Source organism: Melospiza georgiana, chromosome 21, assembly GCF_028018845.1.
Source record: "Melospiza georgiana isolate bMelGeo1 chromosome 21, bMelGeo1.pri, whole genome shotgun sequence".
NCBI lineage: Eukaryota > Metazoa > Chordata > Aves > Passeriformes > Passerellidae > Melospiza > Melospiza georgiana.
In genome coordinates this window covers 9,276,047-9,291,028 of record NC_080450.1, presented here as the reverse complement: position 1 = coordinate 9,291,028, position 14,982 = coordinate 9,276,047, and the positions used below count along the sequence as shown (strand labels likewise).

Below are 14,982 nucleotides of genomic sequence, written 5' to 3'. Positions count from 1 at the left end.
GTTACACAGAGGAGTAACATCTTTTTAGTTAACCTAAAGAAATAGCAAGTGCAGATTTTTCAGTGCTGTTTTGGTGGGACTGTACCCCTTTGGTGTTCAACTCCCTCTTTTAGAGGTGTCCAAATGGTCAGGAAGCAAAGTCCTGTTGGTTTTTAATTTTAAAGACAAATATAACAAAATCTTTAAAAATATGGACTCATAGGCAGAAGGACTTTAGGGGTTTAGTGCTGGGAGATCAGGGAGAGCAAGAGTCTACAAAACCTGTGTGGATTGGGCTGCAGGGCATGGGATTGCATGGGGCAGGAGTAGCTGTGCCCTCAGCCACAGCCTGCAGAGACAACACAGCCACAGACTCTCACTTGCTATATTTATTGCATGCAGAATGACCCAACTGGAAAACACTCTGGCTCTCCCCCCTTTCTGGGCACAGCCACATTTAACCTACTGCCCGTGAAGTTCTCACAACCAGCCCCTCTCTGGGCTGATCAGGGAACAGCACCTGGGGGCTGTGGGGACCCCTCTGTGGCAGGCCCACGACCACGTTTTCTTCCTCGCACGGCCGAGCTGTGTTGGGAGGCAGGTAGCTAAGAGAGAAGAGTAGGCAGCCCTAAATGCTAGATGCTCCATTGCTGGGAGCCTGCTGCCTCCATAGGGAGAGGTGTTCTGAAGGGATGAACTCCTGAAGGAACCAGCCCCACTAAGTGCCTTGGTCCATTCAATGCCTGAACCGCGAGAGCCTGGGGGAGCGGCTCGCCTGGTGGTACCGCTGATACCCCTCTGACGCAGCTGGGAGCAGCAGCAGGTGGCTCAGAGAATCCTTCTGGCAGAGGGCCATGGCCTCCTTGTAATTGATCTTCTCTTTAGTGACAGGGTCAATGAGATCTTTTTCATAGCTGGACTCATCCTGGAGCCTGTTGGCGAGGTTGCTCGTTATCATCCCCGTCTGGACAGCTTCCAGCACAGGGATGCGACCGGTTTTCTTGGGATCGATCAGCCCTCCAGTTAGATGCTGGACTTGCAGGTAGGGGAAAGCACTGTCCTTGGTCATCCAGCCCTTCTGAACTGCTTCCCCCACAGACAGCCTCCGCTTGGTCACTGGGTCCTCAATGCCTGTGAAAGCTTTCTGGGCATTGAGGAGTCTCTGCATGTAGGTCCTGTCAATCAGCCCCCTCTCGATCGCCTTATGGACCGAGAACCGGTCCCTGGAAATGAGGTCTATGATTCCCCCCGTGGCAGCCTGGGCTTCCAGGAGCTTCTGAGCTGTCATGGGATCGAGCAGCTTCTTGGCAACGGCAGTCTTGATGTTGTACTTGGTGTTGGTGGTGGTGTCGTACACCCCAGCAATGGGGGATGTGTCATCACATATGCCCTTCTGTGAGGCTGGGGGGAAGAAGGTTTGGGTTTGGTGGGTGGTGGGTGATGTGAGTGGGGATTTGGAGATGATGGAACCAATTGAGAGGGATGAGGGAGGCTTGGTTTCCCCAGCCACCAGCAAGGCAAATTCAGAGATGGGAATCTTGCCATCCCGGTACAGCTGGTACTCCTCCTTTGTGATCCTCCTCAGCCTTAGTGCATCATCGATGGAATACTGCTTCCCACTTTTCTTGTCAAGGAGAAGCGAGATCTCCCCATTTGGGCCCAAGGTGGTGACTTCTTCCCAGTCACACTCCAGCTCTTGCAGCTGGATGTACTGACCCCTGTCTATGATACCTCGCTTATACGCTTCGTACGGGGACATGTCCTTCCCTGTGTCAGGGTCCAAGATGGAGATCTTGGTGGAGAGGTTTGTCTCTCTCATCTGGGTCTCATGATTGATTTCTTCACGGTTGACCTTTGACTGGAGATCCCGAATGAACCTCTCCTTGTTGTAGATCTGGTCCTTCTCCCTAAGGATGTCTGCCTCCAGCAGGGAAACCTCGTGCTCCAGCTGCTTCTTCTTCTGCCTGTCATTCTCAGTCCGTTGGCTGAGCAGTTTGGATTCCTCCCGAAGGAAGAGAACTTTCTGCTGCTTCTGCCTCTCCAGCTCCCGCAGTTCACTCTCCAAGTTGGCTCTCTCCTGGATGGCCAGGTTCCTGGCTTTCTGCAGCTCCGTCTCCTCACGAGCCCACGTCCTCTTCATGCCTTCAGCTCTCTCAATCTTCTCCCGGAGCCGCCGTACCTCCTCTTCTACCTTTTGCTTGGCTGCCCTCTCCCTGCTCAGCAGCTCCCAGATGCGTGCACGTTCACTCTCCAGAGCTCTGTCCTTCTCCACTCGAATCACCTCCTTGTAGATGGTCTTCTCCTGGGATTTAGTTTTCTGCAGGACATCGACTTGCACCTGCAGGTTCTTGCACTCTCTCTGCAAGTTCAGCACTTCCATCTTCTCCCGGTCCAGCTCCAAGCGCAGGTTGCTGGCAGACTGTTCCAGGACTGGATCCTTCTCCAGCTTGACCACTTCTTCCATAATGATCTTTTCTTGCACTGGGGCTGGGCTCTCCTCCAGCTCCTTTATTCTCAGTGTAATTTGTCTCATCTCCTTCTCCAGTGCAAGCCTCTTGCTTCGGTCCTCCTGAAAGTTGAGCAGCTTCTCTTGCTCTTCCACCAGCACACGAACCTGCTGCACGTCGCGCTCCAGGCGGTGCCTGTTGCTCACCTCCTCATCCAGACTGCGTCTCAGCCTGCTGTGCTCATCTCGGAGCTTTGGATCCTTTTGGGTCAGTATCACCTCTTGAACAACCACCTTCTCCTCTGGCTTCCGCCTCTCCAGCAGCATGTATTTGTTCTGCAGGTCATAGATGGCATCCTCTGCAGCTCTCCTCTTCTGGGACATGTTGCGCACCTCCTGACGCAGGCGATCGGCTTCTTTCTCCAGGAGTGGATCATTCTCATAGCGGATGACTTCCTTGTTGACCAGCTTGGTTTCCACCTTGGATCTCTCCCTCCTCCATTCATCCCTTTCCCCCTGCAGCCTAATGAGCTGCTCCTGGGTCCTGCCGTTGGTGTTCACAAGTTCATTGAGCTGCTCTTTCAGCCTGTCAATTTCTCTGAGAATCTCTGGGCTCTTTTCATGTTTCACCACCTCCTCTATGACCTCCTTAAACTCCACCTCTGGTTTTTGTGACCTGAGGACTTTGAGCTCTGCTAAGGCCTCTTCCACTTCACTGTCAATCTTTGTCCTTTTCAGAGTGACCTCCTGCAGCTCCCTTTTCAGGTGTGCAATCTGCCTCTCTGTTTCAGGGTCCACCAGGAAGATTTCATTCACTCTCTCTTTTACCTCTATCCTGGGCTTTTGCTTCTCTGCGATGCTGTACTGAGTCTGCAGCTCTCCCAGCTCACCTGTCAGCATCAAGTTTTTGCTCCTCTCTTCTTCAATCAGAGTTTTCAGCTTGGAAGTCTCTTTCAATAACTCTGGGTCCTGCTCTACCTGTTTCACCTCCTTAACAATAATTTTGGGTTCTGTTGTTTCAATCAGTCTTTCCACCTCCTCAATCTTGTTCTTCACTTTCACTATCGCATCTTCTGCAGACTTCCTTTTGAAGGATTCCTCGTCTATTTGTAACTGCAGGGTCCTAACAGACTTCAGCATTTCTGGGTTTTTCTCCAGTTTGATGAGCTCCTTCACCACCACTTTCTCTCGGATGTTGGGCTGCTTTCGCTCCAGCGTGTGCAGCTCCCTCTTAAGCTGCTCAAGTTCTGCAGCAGCAGTCAAGCTTTCCTCCTGGAGATGCTTGATCTCCTGACGAAGACTGGCTGCTTGGCCATCCAGGCTTGGATCCTTCTCAATTTTTGTGATCTCTTTGGTGAGGAGCTGGGCAGGAGCGACCTTCTTCTCGCTCTCCATCTGGGCAAGCTTACGGTTCATCACATCAATGTCTTCTTGCAGGCTCTGCCTCTTTCTGCCTTCCTCTTCAATCTGCTGCACCATCCTAGACAGGTTGCTCTCCACCTGTGGGTCTCTGTAGTATTCAATCACCTCTTTTTCTTCCACTCTTTCAATGGGCTTCTGAGTTTTCAACATCAGCAGCTTGTTTCTGTGTTCCTCCAGGTCCTCTTCAATCCTGGCCACTTTCCTCCTTTCCTCCTCCAGCTGTGATTTCAACCCCTCAGATTCCCTGCTTGCTGTGGCTTTGTTTTCAGCTTTCTGGGTTTGCTCATGTACAGCTTCAATGTCCTCATGCACTTCCTTCTGCAAGGTAAAAAAAAAAAAAAATTTAAAAAAAGGCAGGCAAACCAAGCCACTCTTTTAAGGTGACTCAGAGACCTTTTAAATGACATGGCATGGACTGGCACAGAATCCTCAGGCAGTCTTCAAATAAAGCTGTTTGTAAATTTGTGAGGACACAACCACATCACCTCAAGCAACTGACTTGGTGGTGTGGGAAATGAATTTGTAGAAATTGGGTCTTCCCCTTCAATGGAGGTGCTGCATCAGCCCCCAGAGGTGCTTTGTGCTGCCTCCCTGTATCTGCAGCCAAGGGAGAGCATCACAGCCAGTCCCCAGCTTAATCTCTCGTGCTTCCTGAACCCACTAAAAGTCACCTGGTCCTGAGACCTTTGCTACAGGTGGTTCAAACCTTAGAAAGGTGTAAAAATCCTATTGCTTTGAAGGGTTTCCAGAAGGTTGTGAGCACTACATTCTAGCCACACCCACAAAAAAATCTGAAATTCTCAGTCTGTGATGGTTGATTAGCTATGGCTAAGAAAACTGGACTTATAAGCCCTAATTTTTTTTTTCCAAGCATAAACTACAGCTTCAGTAAAGAGCTGAGGGCCACCAGAGGTGATGGGGAGTCACAACCCAAGACCAGTTTCAGTGAAAACTGTGGTTTCTTGTGGTCTTTTTCTGAGTGGGACTTCCATTCCTGTCCTTCCTCACACTTGGATGTGGAGTCTCAGGGAGGGGTGGGGGAGCCCCAGGCTGAGCAGATCTGAACCCCAGTCTAGAGCACCCCAATCTCTTGCAGTGAGCTCTAAGCTGGTACCTTCTCCACGATCTTCTTGGCAAACTCCAGCCGGCTGAGCTGCTGCTTATTTTCTGCTGCCAGCTCCATGTAGAGCTTGGTGGCATCATTTTCCTGCAAAAGAAAGAGTGGTGAGAGCCTTGTGCCCTCACCCAGACACAGCTCTGCTGCATGGCAGACTCTGCCACACCTCCTTTCACCTGGACCACTTTTGTGTATGTCATAGTTTTAGAGTTTAGTGTCTTCCCATCTGACTCTTCAGAGAGACACAGAGTCTAAGGACTCCTGCAGGAGATCCTGTCCCTGTTATTTGAATTCCTGTTAGATGCCTGCAGGCCTACACAGGGCCCAGTCTTCCAAATTCACAGATGGAGAGCAGCTGGCAAAAGCCTCAAGGTGATGCAGAACTGGGAAGAGCACAGAGGAGCTCTGGCTTCTTCCTCTCCCCACACACACACCCTGTAAGTTTTATCTTCATACACAATGTGGTGAGGAGGCAACACCAATCTCAACCAAGGTGCCAGGCACAGCCCTAATTCAGGATCTCACACTCAGGATCTGTCCCTGCTGCTTTGGCCCAGGGACAAAGGGATCCCTGAGGACTCTGACTCTGGGATTAGGACCATAACCAGTGGTGGCTGTAAGAGTGGATTAAGGCCTTGCAGAGGACATTGGGGCATGGCTAATGAGCTGGACAATGGTTTCTGTGTCTTCATCTTAACATTTTACCTGGGCCTGGATGCTTTCCTGCAGGGGGGTCACCCGCAGCCTCTTTGCAGCAGAGTCAGTCAGGGAAGGGTCCAGAGAAGAGCTGTATTTGCCTGCTTCAAACTCATAGTCCTGTCCAGAGCAGACACACGAGAATCAGGAGGGATCTCTGGGGTGAAATGCTTAGGGAGTGACAAATGGGAGAAGCCATCCTTACATTGAGTGTGGACTGCACGTTCTGGGACAGCCTGATCAGGGCATTCTTCTCAGGCTCCTTGCTCTGGATCTCCTCCACCAGCCTCTGCAGGAGACACACAGGGTGTTAAGGACACTCTGAAACCCAGCTGCCCAGCAATACTCCTGCAGCCTAGAGAATCAGCTCAGCTCAGGAAATGATGGCAACAGGAAGACATTTAGGAAGAGTCTCCAGGGTTTTAGGGTATCTCAGCTGTGCTATAACTTGCCTAGGACTTCTCACACTGATTTATCACAAATAAGACAAATAACAGCCAACACAGAGACCTCCACAACTCCTTGTCTGAGCTAGTGAGCTTAGAGTCTGCTCAAGGGGAGAAAAATTAAGGACTTGGATACAACATCTTAGCTTGAGGTGCAGTATTTCAGGATCTGAAAGTGTTCTCTCCATGGAGAAGATTTCAGCCTGGAGGTGACGGGCACAGATGAAGACATCAGCACTGCAGATAAACCCAGCAAGGTGAGATACACCAGGTAACACCATCCATGAGCTGCAATCCTTCTCTAGTTCATTCACTGTGGTGGGGAGCACACAGCTAGGAGCTGGCTGGTACTATTTTGCATGTGCTGTTCACAAGCAAATTGCCCCATCCCTGTAAAGTTCCAGGCTGTTCTTGCCCTGGAACACACCTTCTGTGCCTGCAGCTTGTAATTGATCTGGCTTGGCCCATCAGTGGTCTTCACTTGGTGCTTGGGTAGGTTGTTCATCCAGAACATCAGGTTCTCATTGGAGTTTTGGAACTGCTGGTAGGTGAGGCTGATGTTCCTGAGGGTCTTCTCTCTGCACAGCACAAAAGTGGACAGGAATGTTAAGGGAAAGGGCAAAGATTCATGTGCAAGTTCCTAGGGAGGAAGGTGAAAGGTGAAAATGTCACCACAACAAACACCAAGATAACAAAAACAAGGAGGTGACAGCTGATGCCTGAGTGGGGAGCACAACTCTGGAAGCTCAAAGCCTGTGCTGTGAATAGGAAGGTGGCAACTGCACAGAAGGACACACCTGGTTCTCAGTATTACAGGACTGGGGTTGGGATCAGGGTCCTGTAATGCAGAACATACTCAGGGCTTTGACCCTGCCCCAGCCTGTCACAGTCTGTCCTTTCCTTACGATTTTTTCTCCTGAGAAGCTGAGGTGTCTCAGGAACAAAATGTAAACAGTGGTTATCTGCTGCTGTGGAATGCAACAGGTGCATCTGTGATTGGTCTCATGTGGTTGTTTCTAATTAATGGCCAATCACAGTCAGCTGGTTTGGACTCTCTGTCCAAGCCACAAGCTTTTGTTATCATTCTTTTTCTATTCTTAGCTAGCCTTCTGATGAAATCCCTTCTTCTCTTCTTTTAATATAGTTTTAATATAATATATATCATAAAATAATAAATCAAGCCTTCTGAAACATGGAGTCAGATCCTTGTCTCTTCCCTCACCCTCAGACCCCTGTGAACACTGTCACACCATTCCACCCTAGCTGAAGGAGCAGGGATGCTCCATGGGTGGGTGTGGGGGCCTGACTAAATATATGTATTGTAAATATATGTATGGCAGTGATCTCTGAATTGTATTGCCCTGATTCTAGTTGCTGTAAATGGGCTGCAGCTGTGATGTGCTTAATTGGGCAGCAGCTGTAGCCTGTGGAGGTAACTGAGATAAAAGGGGGTGAGGCATTCAGAGAGGGCTGGAGAGGAGCCTCAGCAGAGAAGACAGTAACAGCACTGCTGTGAGGATTACAACAGCTGGTGACCCCGATGTGATGAAGAACACGCAGCCATAAGAAAACATTGAAAGAAGGTATGGAACCCCCCTGGCATGATAGAAGAGAGGACAGCCGAGAGCTGTGGCAGCCTGAGAGCTGGGACTTTAGAATATAATATGGCCTTTGAATCAAGGAGCTGTAACAGCAGAAAGCTGTGAGAATATGGCCTTTGAGGAAAAGAGCCTGGGAACATCTAGGGATTTGTATGTGTTCAAGGCAGCTGAGAGCTGGGACAAAAAGATCCAGGGATATGTATATAGTCAATGTATGTATCCAAGACAGCTAAGACAGATATGTGTATTGCACTTATTGTAATTGAAAAATGTGTAAAAGAAAAGGGGGGAAATGTGGGGGCCTGACTAAATATATGTATTGTAAATATATGTATGGCGGTGATCTCTGTATTGTATTGCCCTGCTCCTAGTTACTGTAAATGGGCTGCAGCTGTGATGTCCTTGATTGGGCAGCAGCTGTAGCCCATGGAGGTAGCTGGGATAAAAGGGGGTGAGGCATTCAGAGAGGACCCCCAGCAGTGAAGACAGCAACAGCACTGCTGTGCAGGTTACAACAGGTGGGTGCTCACCTCTGGTCCAGCTGGTCGGCCACGGCGTGGTAGCGGTCATTGAGGAGCTGCACCTCGCGCTTCTGCCGGGGCAGGTCGGGGCAGAACTCCTGGAAGTTGTTCTGCACAGCACTGCAGCTGTGCTCAGCATCCTTCAGCCCCCTGTTGAGCCTCAGCACACAGCCCTCCTGGGCCACCAGGTCCCGTCTCATCTTCTGCAGGCCAGGAAAAAAGACAAAATATTGGAATAGGATCCCAATATTTCCAGGTAGATTGTGCCTGGGCCAGTCTGACCCTTGCTGCTGGCCAAAGGCAGCAACTGTGGTGTTCATCCCAGAGACACCTTTGGCTGGCTGGAGGTTGCAGCTGGGCACTGAACAAGTCCAGGCTTGTAGAAACTCAGTTTACCTCAGGTGAGAAGGCTTCAGGCTAAGGTGAGGAGGAAAAGGAGATGGATGCTGTTGGAGGGTTAATATCCAGAGTTTATTCCATGGTCACAGACGTCTGAATCTCAGGTAACAGCTCCAACAGAATCCCGAGCACATGGTCCAAGCTCAATTTGAGCCCAGGGACAGGGGGAGGGAAGGGACAGGTGAGGCACCCACCAGGTGGGAGGAGGAGGGTCTCAAGGGACAAGGGACACCTAGACAGGCCAATGACCCCAGGCCCGAATTGCATCCTTTGTACCTGACCAACCACACGAGGCCTTGCTGGAATGTTAAGCCTGATTGACAGAACTCACTCAGCAAGGGGGAGAGGGGTATAGCCACACCTGGGAAGGGACTGGGAAGTAAAACAGAAAATTGCAACACACTGCAACAACCTTGTGTTGGCATCAGTCAGAGCAGCACCCAAACACCCTCCCTGATGTGCCACTGACTGGGCAGCACTGGGGGCTGGCCAGGCTCTCCAAGTGAGGTGGAAGAGGTGGAGCAGTGAGGTTTATTCACCAGGGAAGCTGGGGAGCAAGGTGGCTTGGACAGTGCATTGAGAAGTTTTGGGGAAGGCAAAACATCAGATCACTGTGGGTGCCAAGGATGGGGCAAGGAGATTGGGAGCAGAAAAGATTAGGGAGAGGTGTGAGGCACAGCAACAGAGACTGGATGCTAAGGGGGTCATGATGTATTTTAGGGACTGCAAAGGGAGAGACAGAGGGACAGAGTGTTTTGCTGTCCAGTGAGAGCAGGTCAACACCAACATTAAACCTTTAAGGAAAAAGTCCTCAAAAATGCTTAATCACTGGTGCCTCAAGGTGCTCTGTTAACTCCAGCTCCTCCCACTCTGGTCCCTGAGCTCAGGCATCTCCCCCCAGTGAGAAGCCTGATGCTCCCCTACCTGCAGGTCATTGGCCCGATCCTGCAGGGCATTGGGGGATGCAGGAATGATGCTGTCCTGAGCCAGCTTGGCCTCAAATGTGCTGACAATCTTGTCTGTGTTCTCAATCTGAGTCTCCAGGTTCAGGGCAGCCTTAGCCCTGGGAAAGGGGAAAAAGAAGGACAAGATTAGCTACAGAAACCCCATTCTTTCTTTTCTCCATTTGATGTTTAACCTTACTTAAAATTAGAGCTTCTGCAGGATGTCAGAGAACAAGCAATGTGCACTCACAGCCCTGTCATGCTGCTCACAAATCAGATATGTTGCAATTCACCACACAGCAGAGCTGGGACACACACCCATTGTGGTGGATTTTCCGTGGTGAGGGGATCTCCTCACAAATTACCCACAGGAACTCCTTCACAGGAGTCCTTTGATGATGGATGGGAGGTTTCCAACCTGTGCTGGATCTCAACCAACATCATATAGATCAAAAGCATTTTCTGTCATGCCTCTTGTTGGCTTCCCTCATCCCCATCACTCACTTCTCGTTGTACAGGCTGGAGAGCATTTTGACATCGCTGTATTTGCTCCTGAGGGCGTTCAGAGTGACAGGGAGCTGGGAAGCTGAGGTGCTGCTGGGTTTCTTGGAAAGGTAGGTCTCACACTCCTTCTGCAAGGCATCCTTGGCTGCCCCCAGGTTCTCAAGTTTCTTTGTTGTTTCCTGGCACACCAGATGGAAGCACAGTCACCCAACACAGCCAGAACAGTGCTGCTGTGGAAATGTGTTTCCCTCAGGGACAGATTTGGCTGTGGGGCTCAGGGTGTGGTGCCCCTTGGGGCACAGCCCCATCCAGACTGTGGCTGTCTGGCAGTGCCAGGGTGTGGGAAAGAGATTCACATAGAGAGGTGGAAAAAACCAACCTGCCTGAGCCCATCCTGCTGCCAGAGCCAGGTAAACACTCGTGGATGAGGATGTAACAAGCTGAAACACTGCAAACCCAGACCTTGACCCAGAGGAAAGGAGGGGGGCTCCAGGGCACTGCTTCTTTTCCTGTCTCACTGACATTGACAAGTCTTCATTTCCCATCAGGTGAGACAAAGCTGGCCTTGGATTAATTCCCTTTATCCCTTAGTCTCTTAGGGTGACAGCCTTCCCAGGACAGGGACCTGGACCACAACTCTGAAATGATTGGACCCTTTTGCTTCAGAGACAAGGAAAGATCCTGCATTTCCTGAGGGTTTGACTTTGTCCCATTTCAAGGGTTCAAGCCAGCCTGAAACCCTTAAATGTGCAGTGTGGTTTTCTCCTTTGGAGCACCAGCTGTCCTCTCCAGTGTTATTTCCATGTTGTCCTGCTTTTGGCCGGGGACACAGAGCTACCAAACTGCTCCAACTCACCTGCTGCTGCTTGATCCTCCTGCCCAGGTCATCTGTAGGGTCACTGTAGTTCACAGGAGACCTCACTCGGTTCAAGACCTCCTTCTCTACCTGCACCAGGTCCTTGCCCACACGATCCAGGCTGCTGAGGAGCTGGTCAGCTTGGGGATCATCCTGGACTGCTGCAGGGCTCTTGGACAGAGCTGCAGTGAGACACAGCTCAGGTTAATCCCCAGGTTTTAGCTCTGCCATGGTGAGCCACAGCTGCAAAGGAGGGACAGAGCCAAGTGCTGCCATGCAGACACATCCCTTCTCAGCTTTGCCTTTGAACTGCAGCTCTGGGAATAGCACAGATAACCCAGGGTTGGGATTTAGCCATGGCTGCCTGCTCATCCCACAGCCCCCAGCTAGGGAAGAGAACTGCAAGGCACCCAGATTACAAAGCAGGTTTAATTAAAGTTTCTGTATAAGAACATCCCCCTGAAATCCTAAATACCCTGCAGCTGTTGATGGAGTTCAGAGGCTTAGGAAGGGCATCAGACTTTAAGTGAATTGCTGAGACAGGAATCAGGTTATGTTTGCCATGGAGGAGAAGGCATCCTCCCACAGGGACCTCTGCAAGTGTCACTGTGTGAGCTGCAGGGGCTCTGCCCACCCTGGGTGGGTGCTGTGCTTCCAGAGCTGCCTCTGGAGAGGGCTGGGCTTATCCAGGTGACAAACCTTGCTGGCTGGGCTGTGCCTGCTCCTTGTGGCTGCGTCTCAGGGTGCTCTGAACCGCTGCTCGCTTCTGCTTCACTGTGTTCAGTTCCCCTTCCAGCCTGTGAGCAGGGAAAGGCATCATCAGCCACGAGGGGCCACAGCACTGACACAGCCCTGCACAGCAGCAGCAGCTCCGTGGCTGTGCTGGGGAGGTGTCCCCAAAGGCAAGGCAAGGTGTCCTCAAAGGCTGGGAGCCTGCAGCCTGCTGTAACTCAGAGATGTCCCTCAGGAAAGGGCACAGCAGCAAGAGCAGCTGGTTGGTTTGAGCAGCTGAGTTCTCTCAAGGAAGCCAGTGATTCCAACTCTCAGCAGAAGCTATCAAAGCTGGAAATGTGTTTGATATGGTTGCAGTGCTTTGCAGCCTTGCAGGAAACAAGGACAAGTGGCTGCTGCACTAGAAATGCCACGTCTCACTTGTAAGGATGGTTCCTGCCTAATGAAACCAGGGCTGGGATCTGCCAGAGCTGGAAGGACCAAAAAATATTTCTGGGTGAAAAAGGACTCCTGGAAGCACAAGGAGGGGGGAACAGGAAGGACCAGGCTGGTTCTCATCCCTGCTGTGGATTGTTCCAGCTGAACACTGTGTGCTAAAACCAGCAATTCCCAGCTTGCCTGGCTGCTGTCAGATGAGAGCTGCTCCTCTGTGCAGAGGAACTGAATTTGTGTTTTAAAACACTCATGAAACCCATAAATCCAAAGGACTCAATAGTCTGGGATGTGTGAAGAGGGGTACACACTGAGGAACACAATGAAGCAATCACACCCATGGCACTGGAGACCCAAGCCCCCACCTTGGGCATGCCTGCATAGCTCTGAGTCTGGGCTGTGGCCTTTCCTCAGCACTTGAGCAGCCCTGATTTGCCCAAACACCCGGGGCAGCGATTAAAGAGGCAGGGCCAAGCTCCCTGCACCCCGCCCCGTCCTGTGGGAACGGCAGCAGCTGACAGAGCAGGCAGCAAACCCACACAGAGGCTCAGGGAGCCCTGCTCAGTCTCAGCTGGGGCTGCCTGAGAGCAGATTCCACAGATAATTCTGTCCTGTTTGGCAGGTCCCAAGCTCCAGACTGATTCTGCAATTAATTTAGTCAAACCTATGCAAGTCACATGTTTGGGTGAAGAAATCAAGCCTGACTGCCAGAAAACTCATTGAGAGTGAGGTCTGTGCAGGGATGTTGAGGAGTGGTAGACACCTGGATAAGACACTTGGGTGCAGGGAAAAATCCCCCTCCAAGAAGGATTTAGTACTAGAGGGTTGAGAGGCCTGTCCCCAGCTGCTGTCTCTGCAGTCAGGCTGGTTATGAGCCAAGAGAGTCCAAAATGTCTCTCTGGGTGAGGGTCTCTGCTGCAGACTCACCTATTGACCTTGTCTATGGACTCAGGATCAGGAGGAGGGATGGAGAAACAAGCAGAAGGTGCCTCCTGGACCACACCAGTGCTGCTCTGGATCACCCACATCTCTGGGTTGCTGTTGTCCTTCAGAGTGTACTTGTCCCCTCTGGTCAGCTGCACCTAGGAGGGGACACAAAACCCAGTGAAAGGCTTGGCTTTCTGGCCCTAAGGCAGCTCCTCACACCTCAGAGCCAGGATCTGGAGCAAGCAGAGCAGAATCCAGTTCTCTGTCCTTTCTGAGGGTGCTGCTGTTCCAGCCTCACCTCCCCAGCATCCCAGTCACAGAGGGTGTCCAGGGTGAGGGGCTGAGGGGGACGTGTCCTGCGCAGTTTCAGGGGGCTGATCTCTTTGCTCCTCCTCTTCAGGTCAGTGATGCTCTTCTCTGCCTGCTTCAACACCTTCTCCTCATTCTAAATAAAACAGGGGAGACAGAGCTTGTGGCCAGGTCTGGGTAGGAAGGAAGGGGAGGGTCACACTACAGCAGGTATGATGGGAACAATTATTTGGGACTCTTTGTGGGGTGGAATGGAGAGTTTCTCCATTCTCAAGCCCTCCATGTCCCTCCTTTCCCTTTCCATTCCCAACACTCTCCTCAGTTTCCTTTGCTCACATATCTGCCATTGAGAACACAGCCTGGGTTAACCTTAGGTGAACCCACACTTTCATATCAAATATCCTGAAGGAGTTTTCCTTTTCAGAAATGGAACACCTGCCAAGAGATGGCTGCATTCCAGTGTCAGAAAGTACCACGATTCCAGCATCTCATGAGAGCCAAATGTGTTGCATACTTGGGAAGATACCATGGTGAACGTGTCCCCTCCCTCTCTCCAGGGCAAATCTTCCTTTCCCATCTGCACCTCACCCCTGAGGTCAGATCTCTTTATTCCCTCCCTTGCCCTTGGCTCATGAGAGTGCTGAGGAGATGGGAGGATCTTTCCCTGTTGGATGCCAGGCCCTCTAACCCAAGTCTCTTGTGCTAGGGACAGCACATGGCTTCTCCTTGCACTTCTCCTTCACTCTGATGGTGACCTGGGGCCTGGCTGTGTGTCACTGATGGGGACAGTGCCACCTCAGGGCAGTGTGAACACAGCTGGGCTGAGCTTTCCCTGTAGGATTATTCCCCCACCTCTTCCCTTTCCCCTTTCTAATTTATTGGGGAGTTTTTAACTTTGGATTTAACTGAGGTCTGGCTGGTGCCACCAGCCCTGAAGGCCCCACCTCCAGCTGAAGCAGCAGATCTGACACCACCCCAGGGCTGTCCTTGTTGAATTTGCTGTATTTGGTGTCCAGGTCAGAGCTCATCTTCTTCAGGGAGCGGCTCACAGCCTCAGCATCATCCTGGAACTGGAGGTGTGGGTAGGGAAACAGTCAGGCATGGGGGGACACCACTGTCCCCAAGTCCAGTGGGGTCTCTCAGTTCCCAGCACCTCTAAAAGGTTCTATTTTGAGGGACATTTCCCCAAAATACCTTTACTAGGTGCAAGCAAAGGGTCTCCCTTCCTCACCCCTTTGCTGTCTCTCCTCCCAGCCTGCCCACTCTGGCCTGACCTGCAGAGCCACGGCCCATGAATTTGCTTTTTACCTTCTTATAGCTCTCCACACTTTTCAGTTGGCTCTCCTGGCAAATGCAGAGATTCAGGAAATTCTGCCACTCGTTCTTCAAGGCTTCCTGGTGAGCCTGTGGTGGGACAGAGCACATCTCAGTGGGTTCCAGCTGGTCCTGCCTCCTCAGAAGTGCCAGAGATCAGAGGAGGAGCAGAGACAAAGCTGTGCCCAGGCACTGCCTGATGCTGAGCCTGAGTGAGGACACCCCTTGGGAAGGACCTGGCTCACACAGAGCAGCCATCACTTCTCAAGTGGTCTCAGCTGCAGTGGTGCTGGGGACTGAGAGCCCACAACAGCCTGGCACTGCATTTGCAGGCTTG

At 51.4% G+C, this 14,982-nt stretch overlaps 1 protein-coding gene across 1 annotated transcript in view; it reads right to left on the bottom strand.

Moving 5' to 3' along the window:
• Nucleotides 1-715: 715 nt before the first annotated feature.
• EVPL (envoplakin) overlaps nucleotides 716-14,982 on the bottom strand; it is a 28,873-nt gene continuing 14,606 nt past the window's right edge. Inside the window, exons 9-22 of the mRNA XM_058038603.1 lie at nucleotides 14,640-14,735; nucleotides 14,276-14,401; nucleotides 13,321-13,467; nucleotides 13,023-13,177; nucleotides 11,631-11,728; nucleotides 10,932-11,113; nucleotides 10,076-10,254; nucleotides 9,552-9,690; nucleotides 8,238-8,431; nucleotides 6,534-6,684; nucleotides 5,866-5,949; nucleotides 5,670-5,780; nucleotides 4,962-5,054; nucleotides 716-4,165 (exon numbers count right to left, since the gene is read on the bottom strand). Of these exons, the coding sequence (XP_057894586.1) occupies nucleotides 716-4,165; nucleotides 4,962-5,054; nucleotides 5,670-5,780; nucleotides 5,866-5,949; nucleotides 6,534-6,684; nucleotides 8,238-8,431; nucleotides 9,552-9,690; nucleotides 10,076-10,254; nucleotides 10,932-11,113; nucleotides 11,631-11,728; nucleotides 13,023-13,177; nucleotides 13,321-13,467; nucleotides 14,276-14,401; nucleotides 14,640-14,735 (5,205 nt within the window). The remainder of the gene's footprint in view (nucleotides 4,166-4,961; nucleotides 5,055-5,669; nucleotides 5,781-5,865; nucleotides 5,950-6,533; nucleotides 6,685-8,237; nucleotides 8,432-9,551; nucleotides 9,691-10,075; nucleotides 10,255-10,931; nucleotides 11,114-11,630; nucleotides 11,729-13,022; nucleotides 13,178-13,320; nucleotides 13,468-14,275; nucleotides 14,402-14,639; nucleotides 14,736-14,982) is intronic.